The sequence below is a fragment of the Artibeus jamaicensis genome, unplaced genomic scaffold, assembly GCF_021234435.1.
Source record: "Artibeus jamaicensis isolate MK-2021 breed Jamaican fruit bat unplaced genomic scaffold, CSHL_Jam_final contig_519, whole genome shotgun sequence".
Taxonomy (NCBI): Eukaryota; Metazoa; Chordata; class Mammalia; order Chiroptera; family Phyllostomidae; genus Artibeus; species Artibeus jamaicensis.
The window spans coordinates 24,783,900-24,797,780 of record NW_026521871.1 but is presented as its reverse complement, the minus strand read 5'-3'; the positions used below and the strand labels follow the sequence as shown (position 1 = coordinate 24,797,780).

The 13,881-nt window shown below is 53.1% G+C and overlaps 1 protein-coding gene across 1 annotated transcript in view; it reads left to right on the top strand.

Annotated features, from left to right (window-relative positions):
• ESYT3 (extended synaptotagmin 3) overlaps nucleotides 1-13,881 on the top strand; it is a 59,553-nt gene that overhangs the window by 28,120 nt on the left and 17,552 nt on the right. The window contains exons 8-18 of the mRNA XM_037139428.2: nucleotides 1,114-1,234; nucleotides 3,141-3,311; nucleotides 4,003-4,085; nucleotides 5,836-5,884; nucleotides 6,359-6,448; nucleotides 6,933-6,995; nucleotides 7,115-7,177; nucleotides 7,744-7,812; nucleotides 8,341-8,427; nucleotides 9,363-9,512; nucleotides 13,069-13,565. Of these exons, the coding sequence (XP_036995323.2) occupies nucleotides 1,114-1,234; nucleotides 3,141-3,311; nucleotides 4,003-4,085; nucleotides 5,836-5,884; nucleotides 6,359-6,448; nucleotides 6,933-6,995; nucleotides 7,115-7,177; nucleotides 7,744-7,812; nucleotides 8,341-8,427; nucleotides 9,363-9,512; nucleotides 13,069-13,565 (1,443 nt within the window). The remainder of the gene's footprint in view (nucleotides 1-1,113; nucleotides 1,235-3,140; nucleotides 3,312-4,002; nucleotides 4,086-5,835; nucleotides 5,885-6,358; nucleotides 6,449-6,932; nucleotides 6,996-7,114; nucleotides 7,178-7,743; nucleotides 7,813-8,340; nucleotides 8,428-9,362; nucleotides 9,513-13,068; nucleotides 13,566-13,881) is intronic.

The window sequence follows — 13,881 nt, the reverse complement described above, 5'->3', positions numbered from 1 at the left end:
CACACACAGGTCACAGGTGAGTAGAGGGGGTAATTGGACTCGATGTCCTAGAGGAGTCATGTGGGCTAATGAGGCTCCTGGCTCTGTTGGTTAGCAACAGTGTGACTTTGGGTCAATTACTTCACCTCTCTGGGTGGTTCCTCAGTAAAAGCAGGGCCCGGATTTTCTGTCTTGGGGTTCCTGGGAGAACACTTAGGGGTGTGTGGTGGTGCGGACACATACGAGTGACTTCCTCTCATCCTTCTCACAGAGTGTGTGCTGGCAAGCCCATGTGGCCACCCCCACCCATGGCCCAAACACAGGCTGGGACCGGGACCGGGGGCTCTTAAAGCAGGCGCCAGTGAGGAGGAGCCGGTCTGGGAAATCCCACCTTCCTGGGGCTGGCAGGGAGGGGGTGCCACACTCAGAGCCACGGGCCCCCAGCAGAGAAGGGCTCCGGCCTGTGTGGACACACCCCCACCAGGGAGGGCCAGCCGGGCCAGCCAGGGCACTCGCCTGCTGGCTCGCCGGCTCAGGCAGCTGCCCCGACCTGTGGGAGGACCTGTTGCTAGCTCACTGGGGGACGTTCCCACTGATCTAGGCCCCCTGGACTCAGGATCCAGTCACAGGTTTTTCAGCCAGAAAACGTTTACTGAGCACCGACTGTGACCAGTCCTCTTCCAGGAACTGTCCCTGCTCCCCTTGGGGGCAGACGGGGTCAGCCAGTAGACAAAGATTATGTGGGTGCGATGTCAGGGCTGAGGCAGCAAATGTCAGCTGGCACCTACTGCACACTAGGCACTGCTCTCAGCACGTTCCACGTGTCAGTCATTCCCGTAAAAATGCTCGGAGGCGGGTACGACAATCCTCAGTTTCGATACAAGGAAACAGGTCCAGAGGTTATCAAGCTACCCAAGGTCACATGGCTTCTCACGCAGCTTCAGGTCCTCACTGGTAGCGCCCATGCTGTGATGCCTCAGGGCAGAGCAAAGCAGGATGGGGGCGGGCAGTGGTCAGGGCTGTGTGCACCCTGGCACTCTGCTCCTGTGGCAGCTCCGGGGATGGGTGGAGGGGCAGGTGGCCTGGGGGAGAGGGTGCCGCCCCTCCACGGCTGTCCCTGCCCACTGTCCGCAGCGAGCTGTCAGACAGCCTGCTGGAGGACCTCATTGCCACCCACCTGGTGCTGCCCAACCGTGTGACCCTGCCAGTGAAGAAGGACTTGGATGTGACCAACTTGCGCTTCCCTCTGCCCTGTGTGAGTACCCACATCAGCTGCGGAGCACAGTGTTGGGGAGGGTGCATTTTCACATGGTAATCCTTATTTCTGCCTTGCGGGGGCGTGACACCTCCCTTTTACAGGGCGAAGACTGAGTCACGGGAAGGTAGAATGACTTGCCCAAAGTCACCCATCTAGGGAGGGACAAAGCCCAGGTGGCCTTCCTTCCTGGACCCTGGTACCCCTCTGTGGCCTGGGCTGTGGACTATGAGCAGTCACACACACACCTGTGTCCCCCAGGAAACTCCAGGAGTCTCTCACCCTCCTTCAGGGACAGGAAGTCCCCCGACTCCATCCTTGGGGTCTACTGGGGAGCAGATGTTCAGTAGAGCCAGATGTGGGGCTTTCTTGGGTGCTTGGCACCACTGCCCTCTCCATCCTGGGTCCAGCTAGGGAGGCCCCTGAGGACAGTCATGTGGTCTTCCTACAGAAGGTGCCCTGGCCATGGCCCAGAGCCCTCTGAGCTGGGAGTCAGGGCCTCAGCAGAGGAGAAAGTGCCCTTTTCACCATCAGCACCAGTATGGCATCAGCCTACGGAGGCCCTGCAGGGTCAAGGGGCCAGCCAGCGAGGGAACACATACGTCCTCTCAGCCTTGCCATCATGGTGCCAGGGCTGCACCCCACGCTATAGGTTAGGCAGTCTCAGAATAACAATACAACGCATCACCTGCATCATAACTACTAAAAACATCGTTCCTAGGGCATTTCCCACTCAAATGTACTGTCAAGCGGCCACTCTTTAAACTCTAGGAACAGGTCCTCTGCTTGTGACACCAACTGCCCATGAATATTTACATTGATTTGCTTCAGTCCTTTTTCTATTTTTAGGGTTTAGTTTTTACCTCAACTTCCTTAACTTTTGCAATCAGGTAAAAAACATTCCAAAGACCAATATGATGGAACGAATTATATTTTAAGGAGTTCGGCTTCTATCCCCTGTCCCTCCACCGAGTCTCCACCTTCCCCCGTACATAACGGTTTGTCCTTCCGCTGTTTCCACCGTTTGTTTTCCAACGTGAGCAGCCCCGCACATGTGCTGATGTGTGCTGCATTCCACCCCTTTGGTGAGTGGCTGCACACTCCAGGTCTCCCTGCCTTGCTTGATTCAGGCCGGGCGTCGTGTACCTTGCCCACGACCGTGTCGGCGGGCCCTTCCTCATTCTGACGGCTGCACTGTTCTTTCACCAGCTCTTGATTGACAGACGGTTGAGTCATGTCTGGCTTTTGCTCAATGTACTGTCATAAACAGCCTTGCAACATCTTTTTATATTTTTGCAGTATGCCTTCAGGGCTAGAAATGGGATTGCTGGCTCAAAGGGAAAATGCATATGTACTTTATTAAAAAATAATAATTCTAGGCAGGAAGGCTACTAGCTCCTAAATTGCATTTTTTCCCAATTCTTGGTTCTGTTCTGCCTTAAGACACAGCACAAAATGTGCTGGGGCCTCTGTGGGCACAGAAACCCACTGCTAGCAGCGAGCAGCGTCCCCAGGGCTGTCTACACCTGGGTACCGGGAAGAAATGACCCCGGAAGTCCGTCTACATGTAGGTTACAGAGAGGGGCTGAATGCAGGAGGAGACCTTCTCAGGGGGCTGGGTTGGCCATGGTAGTTGGCACAGGAGGAAATGGCTGGAGTTGGATAAGCCATTCGCTTGGCAGGCTGGGATGGCCAGCAGTGTGGGCGTGGCCTCATGGCACAGTGGACAGGGCCCTGGACCCTGCCATCACGTGCTGCATGGCCCTGGCCAGGAGACTGCTGTCTCTCCGTCCCGACCATGGAGAGGGTGAGCTGGGCCAGGGTGATGTCTGGTGGCTTTGGCTCTGATACTGCAGCTGGTGCAGCCCAGGGAGCAGTGGTGAGCCTTGGGCTGGACCTTTTCCAGGGGGTGATCAGAGTCCACTTGCTGGAAGCGGAGAAGCTGGCCCAGATGGACCACTTCCTAGGAATCCGAGGCAAGTCAGACCCCTATGCCAAGGTGAGCATTGGCCTGCAGCATTTCCGAAGCAAGACCGTCTACAAGAACCTGAACCCGACCTGGAATGAGATGTTCGAGGTGAGGGCCTCCTCAGACATAATTAGCTACTTAGATGTCTTCCAGGCCCCGCTCTGGGCCGAGCTGGGTGTAGACAGGGACTTTGCCCTCAAGTGCCAGGGTGGCAACACTGGGCCACAGGAGCACGCCTTGAGTGCAGTCTCACTTTGCAGACCCACCAGGCTCCCGGAGGTGGGCCACTGTGGCCCTGCTGGAGGGAAAGCCCATAGACGAGTTCCCACGCCCTTTTCCCACCAGTCAGCTGTGTTGTTGGGTTTTCAAATCAAAGTAAAAGAGAAAACCTCCTAGAGGCAGTTCTGTCCCAATCCTCTCAGCCAGAGCCAGATGCCAGGAACCTGAAGCTGTTCCTTAAGTTCAGCCACAATCCCTACCACGGGAAGGGTCGGCCCCAGAGCTCGTTAAGGGCTCTGGAAGATGCAAGCCCCGTGTGGAACATGCAGCAGCCACTGCCCGAGCGCCCGCCCTGCCATGGGCTTGCCCCTGTTGCTTCTAATCGCTGCACCTTGCGGGGGAGGGCATTCTTCCCCTCTTACAGGACGGGGTTTCCAGGAATCCAGAAGGGCAGGAACCTTCCTGGGGCTCCAAGCTGGCAGATGGTGGAACCGGAATTTAGCTCCCCCCAGGCCATGTGTGAGGTCTGCTTCATCAGTTGCTGTGGCCTGCAGGTCAACTCGCCTCTCTTTCCTTCCAGTTCATAGTGTACGAAGTCCCTGGGCAAGACCTAGAGGTGGACCTGTATGATGAGGATCACGACAGGGACGACTTCCTGGGCAGGTGAGGGCTGAGCTGGGAGGGGGGGTGCTGGGCTTTCCAAACCTCCCTTCTAGATGTCTCCTGAGTGTCCAGCCCTGGGCTGGGGCCTGGAGGTAGAGAGGACTCCGAGGTTTGCATACCATAGGCTCTGCTTTCTATGATCTTGGTAACATACCCAGAGTCCCCAGTTGGAGCAGTGGGCGGGGACAGAGCTGGCCTGGGTGACCAGGTCTCCAGTGTCAGGGACCATGGCCACTCACTGGGGTAGAACACAGAAACTTGGCTGTGCGAGGGCTGATATGGCTCGGCGGGCCTGCCCGTCAAAACTGTAAACTTACGTACATGTCTCTTGGTCCTGCAGTCCTACTTCCAGACCCTATACAAGCTATACCTGACACGTGTATCGCAGAACTGTCTGAGGGGACAAAACAAAAAAGCTGGAAGTAGCCCTGACTGGGTGGCTCAGTTGCTTGGAGCGTTGTCCCACACACCAAAAGGCTGCGGGTTGGACCCCCAGTCGGGAGGTGTACGGGAGGTGACCAATCATTGTTTCTCATATTAATGTTTCTCTCCCTGCTCCTTCCTCGCTCTCCCAAAATCGATAAAATATATCCTTGAGTGAGAATTAAAAAAAAATAGCTGAGAACAATTTGAACATCCAGCCTCAGAGGACACCAGATGAATGCTGGAATAAATCTGCCATTGCCAAGCGAAAGAGTCTTCTGCAGCTTTATAAAACGAGTGGGGTCCGTGCATGTTGGCCTGGCAGGCACCCGCTGTGTTTCAGGATGGGGGAGAGAGCCGTTGTGTGCAGTTTGGTTCACCTTTCCAGGGAGGACCCTGGTGGGTGGGGGTGGGGTGCGTGTGTGGTGTGTGTGTGTGCGTGCGCATGCACAAGAAAAGGTGTGGAAGGTATGCAGCGGGCTGCTGACATTGCTCATCTCAGGGTGGACTGGGAGGCAAGAAAAGGATTTTACACAAATCTTCATACTCCTGCAGCTTGTTCCCACGAACAAAGGATTTTAGAAAGTATGAACAAAATACAGTGGGAGGAGCACAATCCAACAGCCTAAGAAACAGCACACAAGCAAATGGTGCTTATCTTTTTTCTCATCTTAACAAAAAAGTTGCAACTTTTGTAGTGTTGCAGATTTGAAGTGTGGCTTGTGATTCCTGTTTTTTGGTAACTCGTTTCAAGTGTGTTTTGAGCCCAAGCACAGCCCCAGCAGTTACACAGAACTAGTTTGCCCTCTGCCTGGAGTCCGGGCAGTGGCAGGCAGGCCGTGAGTGTGGGCGCTGCCTCCTTTCACGCCCCTGCCAGCCATCTGCCCTGCGGAAGGCCTGGGGCGGTTTGGGATTGGAGAGGCATTTGGTTGTCCCAGTGATGTTGCAGGTGGTGTCACTGGCATTTGGAGGGCCCCAGACAGGGAGGCTGAGTCCCTGCGATGCACAGGAAGTTTTGCACAATGAAGAATCATCCCATTCAAGTGCCAGTAGCACCGTCACTGAGAATCTGCAGCCGACGTGTCTGGCAGTGTCTGCTTGCTCCCCTCTGGAGATGGCACCACGCCCGGGGAGGCAGCACTGAGGGCTGGGCAGTCCTTCCTCTGCCGGGGCTGAAAGTCGTCTCCAAGTGGTTCCTCGTCGGGAACCAGATCCCGTCTCCGGGGCCCCACTCGGATGTTTGACAGTAGTTCCGCAGGTGGGCCTCCACGCAGCCTGCTGCTTGCCTCCTGGCAGCTGAGCTGACCCCTCTGCCCGTGTCTTCCAGCCTGCAGATCTGCCTCGGGGATGTCCTGGCGAACAGAGTGGTGGATGAGGTAGAGTTGGTGCTCGCACCCCCTCTCCGCGGACAACTCTGGCAGGTTGCTTCGGCCCCGCGGGTGCTATGACATGGGCCCCTTCCGTGCTGAGCCACATGTGCCGGCCTCAGGGGCAAGAGCTGGGCCGGGCACAAATGGGTCCAAGGGACCCACCAGGGCCTGGGTCGGGAGAAGCTTCCTGGGAGTGCCCGCAGAACGAAGACCTCCAGCAGGGCACGGTCACATTACAGGGGAGGGCAGGCTGGGCCTGGGCAGGAGGGTTTTCTGACCCGAAAGTGTAGTACTTCAGTCCTGTAACCCCACCTCCCAGACCCTCAAGCCCAAGTCTGCCCTGCCTGATCTGGTCCCCCCTTTCCCTGACACTTCTGTTAGGGCTCCACCAGCTCCCAGAACTGAGCTGCCCACGGAGGGTCAGTAGCACCTCACTGGCCCTTTCCCTGAGATTTTCTTTCCCTCCTCACCTCCCCACAGTGGTTCGTCCTGAATGACACCACCAGCGGGCGGCTGCACCTGAGGCTGGAATGGCTGTCACTGATCACTGACCCAGAAGCTCTGACTGAGGTGAGTGGGGGGGTTTGGACTCACCAGCTACTCACCCCGGGGGGGTAGCTGTGGTGGGGCTGGTCATGTGTGGGATGTGCGTGTGGGAGAGGGAGGGAGCTGAGCCCCGACATCTTGCTGAGTCTTCGGGCCAGCCCCACCTTTTAGAGAACATGTCCCTCAGCCCTGCTTCCACACAGGGCAGCTCCTGCTCTCTCTCAAGAGCTGGACGGAGCGTCTCAGCCATGTTCAGGGAAGCTGGGCTCCTTAGAAGCTGCATGTTGGTGACTGTCAGCCCAGATCATAGGGAAAAGCCACCCTGTGTCTGACTCCAATCCGCCACACTGCAGTCAGAGTCGCAGCCTGAACAAGCGAGGTGGTGAGGGGTCTCATGGCCAGTGCAGAGGGCTGGCTGGCTTCCTTCTGCCATGAACAGGCTTCTTTCCCAAACCGGTCTGTCTGCCAGTGCTGGGGGCACCTAGTGAGGGTCTGTGTCTGCTCACAGGACCATGCTGGCCTTCCCACTGCCATCCTCGTGGTCTTTCTGGAGAGCGCCTGCAACCTGCCGGTGAGTGGTGACCGGTCGGCGTCACACACGCCCTGCCTTTTCCCCGACCCTTTCTAATGCTCACTTGAAGTGGAAATTCACTAATGTTGTGCTGCTCATTTACCCTTCTTGAACCACAGAGGAGCCCTTTTGACTACTTGAATTGCGAGTATCGAGCCAAAAAACTCTCCAGATTTACCAAGGTAGGAGTGTGTATGTGGCTGGAAACTGGAGTGAGAGCAAGTGGTAACTCCTTTCCCCCAGAGTAACCACAGCCCACGTCTTCCGGGCGGCAGGCTGTGCAGACACAGCCTGGGGACGATGAGCTGCCGTCACCAAGACTACTGCGTGCCAGGCACCAGGCTGGGTGACTCGACCCCACATTTGTGTGCGCCGTGTCCCATTATGACCGTGTCCCATTTCACTGCCACTTTACAAATATCCTCCAGAAAGTTAAGTGCCTGGGTTACACACCTGAGGGAGGAGCCAGAACCTGAATCCACCCTGTGTCTCCATCACCCCAGAGAGGCCCAGCTCCGCCCTGTCTCTACCTGAACCTGCCCCTGGAGTCGGCCCTGTGCAGGTGCTAGTGCAGTGACACTGGCCCGGGGGCTGGAGCTCCCAGACAGCCTTCACTCGAGGGGAAGCGACTGACTGGCCCCACGTCCCACTGATGCTCCCGGGGGCTGGGACGTAGGGGGAGGGGTGTGGTGTCTTGAGCAGATACTGATGGTGCCGCCCTCATTGTTGTGGATTTGCCCCCTCACAGAATAAGGTCAGCAGAGACCCTTCTTCCTATGTCAAGCTGTCTGTAGGCCAGAAAACATATACGAGCAAGGTAAGCCATAAGGAAATGGGGGCCCAACCCTTTTCAGGGAGAGAAGCAAGAGAATTAGCTTACACTGAATGCCAAAGTGGCTGCCAGGACCCATTCTAGGCACTTTATATTACTTTTTTTAGTCTTCACAGTAACTTCACACATATAGTTCAAGAATCTGAGGGTCAGAGGTCAGTGACTTTCCCAAGGGCACATGCTAGAAAGCAGAACTAGGGTTCAAGCTTAGGGATGGCTCTAAGCCTGTGTCCTTTCCGCCACCTCACCAGGAGTCCCAGGCCAGCAGCAGAAACGCTTCCCTCCCGAGTGAGCACTAATGCTTGTATGATTTTTAGCCCCTGTAGAACTTCTTGGCCACGCTCTCTTTGGTTTTGAGTCTGGCCGCCCCACCTTGGTGCCTCCCACAAGCTGACGTGTATGGGGGTCTGACCCCTGGGCAGAGAAGACGCCTGGGGGCCGGAGTGAGAACAGAGGGTGCCCTTATCCTGCCCAACCGGGCCCTTCAGCGCACTCTCCCTCTTCTGTCCCCAGACCTGTCCCCGCAGCAAGGACCCTGTTTGGAGCCAGGCATTCTCCTTCTTTGTACACAGTGTGACAACTGAGCAGCTGCATCTCAAGGTTGGCCTGGAGTTGGGCTCCTGGAACCAGCTGAGCCGCATCTAAGCCGGGAGGGGTGGGAGCACTAATGGGCCGGAGCAGAATCTCCTGGAAGGAAAGTCAGCACGTGTGTGTGTGTGTGTGTGTGTGTGTGTGTGAGAGAGAGAGAGAGAGAGAGAGAGGCTACTGTGGCCCCTGCATCTTACTGAGGCTAATGCCCAAGGTCACTGGGTAAGAGGCTGTGGAAGGACAAACCCTCAAGTCCCTCGGCTCTCCCTGGAAGAGTCTTTCTGGTTGTTACATAGCACTGAGTGGCCTGTGTTGAAATCTACTCAGGACATTAATGATTATTTTTAAAAAATCCTCACCTGCGGACATTTTCTTCATTGCTTTTAAACAGAGGAAGGTGGAGGAAGGGAGGGAGTTGGGGGTAGAGAGACACACATACATCACTGGCCGCCCTCTCTCTCACACGTGCCTGGACAAGGATCAGACCCACAACCTGGGTATATGACCTGACTGGGAATCGAACCCTCAAACTTTTGGTCCACGGGATGATGCTCCAACCAACTGAGCAACACCAGCCGGGGCGATGATGATGTATTTTTTAAAAATAGATTTAATCTTCATAAAAGATCTGTAGAAGAGAAATTATTTCACACAAGAGCAGAGGCTTAAACGAGGACTTGTCTAAGACCTCACAGCCAACAAGTGGTAGAACTGGGATCTTTGGGGTGGTCTGGATGTCTCATCACGGAGCAGGCCCTGGGCACCTGAGACCTACCTCACAGAGCATAATCGCCTCTCCCCCGAGTCCGTCTCAACAGGACCAGTGGCCAACAGCAACATAGAACACGTTTAACTGAAGTGAAGTTAGACTTGGCTGGGACCCAGAGAGTGGTGGCGGTGAGGCTGGGGTGTGGTTCCTCTCCACGTGTGACTGGCCCTCTGCCCAGGTGCTTGATGACGACCAGGAGTACGCTCTGGGAGTGCTGCAGCTGCCCCTGTGCCAGATCCTCCCCTGTGCCGACCTGACCCTCGAGCAGCGCTTCCAGCTGGACCACTCGGGCCTGGACAGCCTCGTCTCCATGCGACTGGTGCTTCGGGTAACTCTCTCCTCTCAGCCCCGAGGGGAGGCGGCGGGGAGCCCCAGCTCTGGAGCGAGGTAGACTGCTCTGGCACTAAGTGCCTGCTGTGTTGGGAAGCAGCTAGATGGATTCATGTTTTTCATCAGTTTTGGGATATTGTCAGCCATCATCTCATTAAGTATTGCCTCTCCCATTCTTTTACTCCTTCCTTCCAGAACCCCTTCCATGCTGAACCTTCTCATCTATCTCCTCCATGTCTTGACCTGACCTCGTCTTCACATTTTCTATTTCTTTATCTCTTTGTGCCTTCTCACTTCCTCGCATCTCTTCCAGTCCACTCACTCTTTGGCTATGCCTAACCAGCTGTTTAACATGTTCATGGTCTGTATTTCAAAGGCTGTCTTTCATTTCTAAATTTATTTGTAAATACAGCTTATCTTTTGCATTGTATTTTATCATCTTTTCATGTTTGTATTTCATCTTTAATCATTTGGAAATACTTATATAATGTAGGCCTGTTAATTCTGTTAATCTGAAGATCCTGGCAGTTGAGTTTTGCTGTTTGTTGTGCTTGTTGATGCTTTTTTTATGGTGACTAATTTCTGTGTTTGGCAACTTGGGCTGCAAACATGTGGTCAGTGTTCCTTTGTAACCTGGACTGAGGCTGTTCACTTCCAAGGAGACGCTGTGGTTGCTGCAGCCAAGAACCCCAGGGGCACTACGAGCCTGGGTTCTTTATGCTTTTTTAAAAAAATAATGTATTTTATTGATTATGCCATTACAGTTGTACCATTTCCCTTTCATTCCCCTCCACCCTGCGCAAGCCCTCCCGCCCACATTCCCCCCTTCAGTTTATGTCCATGTGTCACAAGTTCTTTAGCTTCTACATTTCCCACACTACTCTTGCCCTCCTCCTACTTTCTCCCCACCATCTATACTACTTATTTTCTGTACCTTCTCCCCCCTTCTCCTTCTCCCACTCCCCTGTTGCTAACCCTCCATGTGATCTTCATTTCTATGGTTCCACTCCTGATCTAGCTGTCCTTCTAGTTTGCTTTTGTTTTAGGTGTGGTTGTTAATAACTGCAAGTTTGCTGTCCTTTCACTGTTCATATTTTTTATCTTTTTTCTTAGATAAGTCCCTTTAATATTTCATCTAATAAGGGCTTGGTGATGATGAACTCCTTGAACTTGACCTTATCTGAGAAGCACTTTATCTGTCCTTCCATTCTAAATGAAAGCTTTGCTGGATAGAGCAATCTTGGATGTAGGTTCTTGCATTTCATGACTTGGAATACTTCTTTCCAGCCTCTTTTTGCCTGTAAGGTCTCTTTTGAGAAATCAGCTGACAGTCTGATGGGAACTCCTTTGTAGGTGACTGTCCCCTTAGCTCTTGCTGCTTCTAGGATTCTCTCCTTCATTTTAATCTTGGCTAATGTAATGATGATGTGCCTTGGTGTGTTCCTCCTTGGGTCCAACTTCTTTGGGACACTCTAAGCTTCCTGGACTTCCTGGAAATCTATTTCCTTTGCCAGATTGGGGAAGTTCTCTTTTACTATTTGTTCAAATAAGTGTTCCACTTGTGGCTCTTCCTCTTCTGGTACCCCTGTAGTTCGGATATTGGAATGTTTAAGATGTCCTGGAGGTTCCTAAGCTTCTCACTTTTTTGAATCCTTGTTTATTCATTCTTCCTTCTGGTCCACTCCCTTGATTGAGTCCCAATTTCCTTTCCATCACTATTGGTTCCCTGTACATTTTCCTTTATTTCACTTAGCGTAGCCTTCATTGTGACCAAATTCAACCAGTTTTGTGAGCATCCTGATCACCAGTGCTTTGAACTGTGTATCTGATAGGTTGGCTATCTCTTCATCATGTAGTTGTATTTTTTTCTGGAGCTTTGATTTGTTCTTCTGTTTGAGCCATAATTTTTTGGTCGGGTCATGCCTGTTATGTATGAGGGGCGGAGCCTTAGGTGTTCACCAGGGCAGGGCAACCCAGTCCCTGGGTTGTGACACTGTCAGAGATGAAACAGTGGCACTTGCTCCACTCTGCCGGATTTCAGTCCCCTCTGCTGCTTCCCACAAGCAAATTGGGCCCTTCTAATGTTGGTTCCCAGGTGGGTGGGCTTGTGTACGTTCTAGGACCCTTTGGGTCTCTCCAGCAAATTCTCCAGTGAGGCTGAGAGTCTCTTGGCACCTTTTCAATTGGTGCTTTTAGGCTTGGCTTCCCAGCCCTGGAGCCCTGGGTTGCCCAGTCTGTTTCGCTGCCTATTTCTGCCTAGTTTATCTGCGCACGATTGTGTGACCATGGTCAGCCCTGTGCCACCTGCACTCCCAGGTCTGGCAGCCACCGCCTTTTCCTGCCTCAACCCCTCTTACTGGTCTGGTTGAATGGCTGTCAGACTTCCATACAGTTCAGTTTTCTGTTTGTTCTGGTTGTGTTTTTGTTTCTAAATCTTGTTGTCCTTGATTTTGGTTGTGTGAGGAGTCACAGTATTTCTACCCGTGCCTCCATCTTGGCCAGTTTTTATGCTACTTTTTAACTTAGGGTTTCAAGATACCACAAGTAGTATAAATTCATATGGGACAACCAAATGCATAGGAGAGGCCTATAAGGTGCCCTATTCTTAGGAGAGACTTTATTTCCTCCAGTCAGAGTTCAGGCTGAGGCAGCTACAGTTCTGGCCACCGTTCTGTGCTGGTGGGTGGAATGTTCATCCTGCACTACTTTTTCACTAACGAAAATGCACCTTCACAGGTCCTCCTTCCATCCCCAGCCTCACACTGATCAAGGCTTCTTCTCCTAATTCCCTGGATTCCAAGGTTGATAATAACTCTTAGGAAAGCTTAACCATTACTTTTTAGTTTTATCCTTTTAAACCCTATAAATTTTACTTTCTTGTGAATTTGGCTATGTATTTAGAAGGATGTTTATTTTATTGGGACATTCCTAACAAGATGTTTTCCAGAATATTTTAGCCACCATGTTGCTGGCATTGGAGGCCCTCAGGAAGGGTCCTGATAATGAATGAATGTGGGGGGAAAGACTGAGGTTTGAAACTTCAGTGCTAGGACCACAGGGGTGTGTCTGGCCAGGAAACACATTTTAGAAAAAGCAGTGGTGAATCAGGTGACAGCTGGAAGATGATCATTTCTAGAAGGTAGCTGGTTGACAGATATGAGATAAAGGTGAGGACAAGACCAAAGGTGTGGCCCTGGGAGTCCTCTGCACAGAGGGAAAGTGCGTGCCGAGAGGGGCCAGGTCTCTTGTAGCCAGTATGAACACAGAAGGGACCATGAGGGAGTCTTCATGAAGACCTACTAGTGGGGCAGGAGAAAGGAAAAGATAAAGCAGCAGTGGTCAGAGGGGATCGAGGGCAGAGAAAAGTTAAGGAAAATATGATCTAGGGGCAAAATTACATTGGGTTGATAGGAAGGAACTGATAATTTGAGAAAACTCTTTCTCCCAGAAGAAGAGGAGAAGGAACCCTTTCCCAGAGGTTAAGGTGAGAACAGAGGTGGAGAAAATGGGAGTGGTGGGCCCAGCCCATAAACATCCCTGTCATCTGCTTGCAGTTCCTACGTGTGGAAGAACGAGAGATGGGGAGCCCCTACACAGGACCTGAAGCCCTAAAGAAAGGCCCTCTGCTCATTAAGAAGGTGGCCACCGACCAAGGCCCCAAAGCCCCACCCCAGGAAGAGGGCCCTGTAGACTTGCCATGTCCCCCAGACCCCACTTCTGACCCCAAGGAAGCCTCCAACACCACCATGACAGCAACCAGTGCCACCACTGCTGCCACCGAGCCCACACCCCAAGTGGCAGGCCCAGAGCCGAAAGGCAAGGACAGCGCCAAAGGTTTCTGTGAGCCCGTGGGGGAGAAGAAGAGTGCGCCTACCATCTTCCTGACTGTCCCAGGCCCACACTCTCCAGGGCCCATCAAGTCACCCAGACCCATGAAATACCCCATCTCCCCATTTGCATGGCAGCCCACAGGGCTGGCTCCCAGCATGTCCTCGCTCAACTCCCTGGCCAACTCCTGCTTTGACCTGACAGATATCAGCCTCAGCATTGAGTATGCACTTCTCTGCTTAATCTTCTCTAAAACTCACCTGCATGAAAAATAACTCCCTGGATGGAAAAGCACCTGTGAACTGGCTTTTGTGTTCAAGCTCTGGTTTTTCACAGAATGGCTTTATGAGAGGCAGCACAGTGTGGTAGAAAGCACACAGGCTGGAATGGGGGGCAGGGAGCACATGTGCACCAAGTGGTCTGGTGTGGCTCTAGCTATATAGCAACTGTGAGAGATGCAGGACTTGGCTGGTAAGTCTCCTTACAGGAGAAAACCTTCCTAAATTCTAAAGAGTTACATTGATATAGTAGGGAAAGTT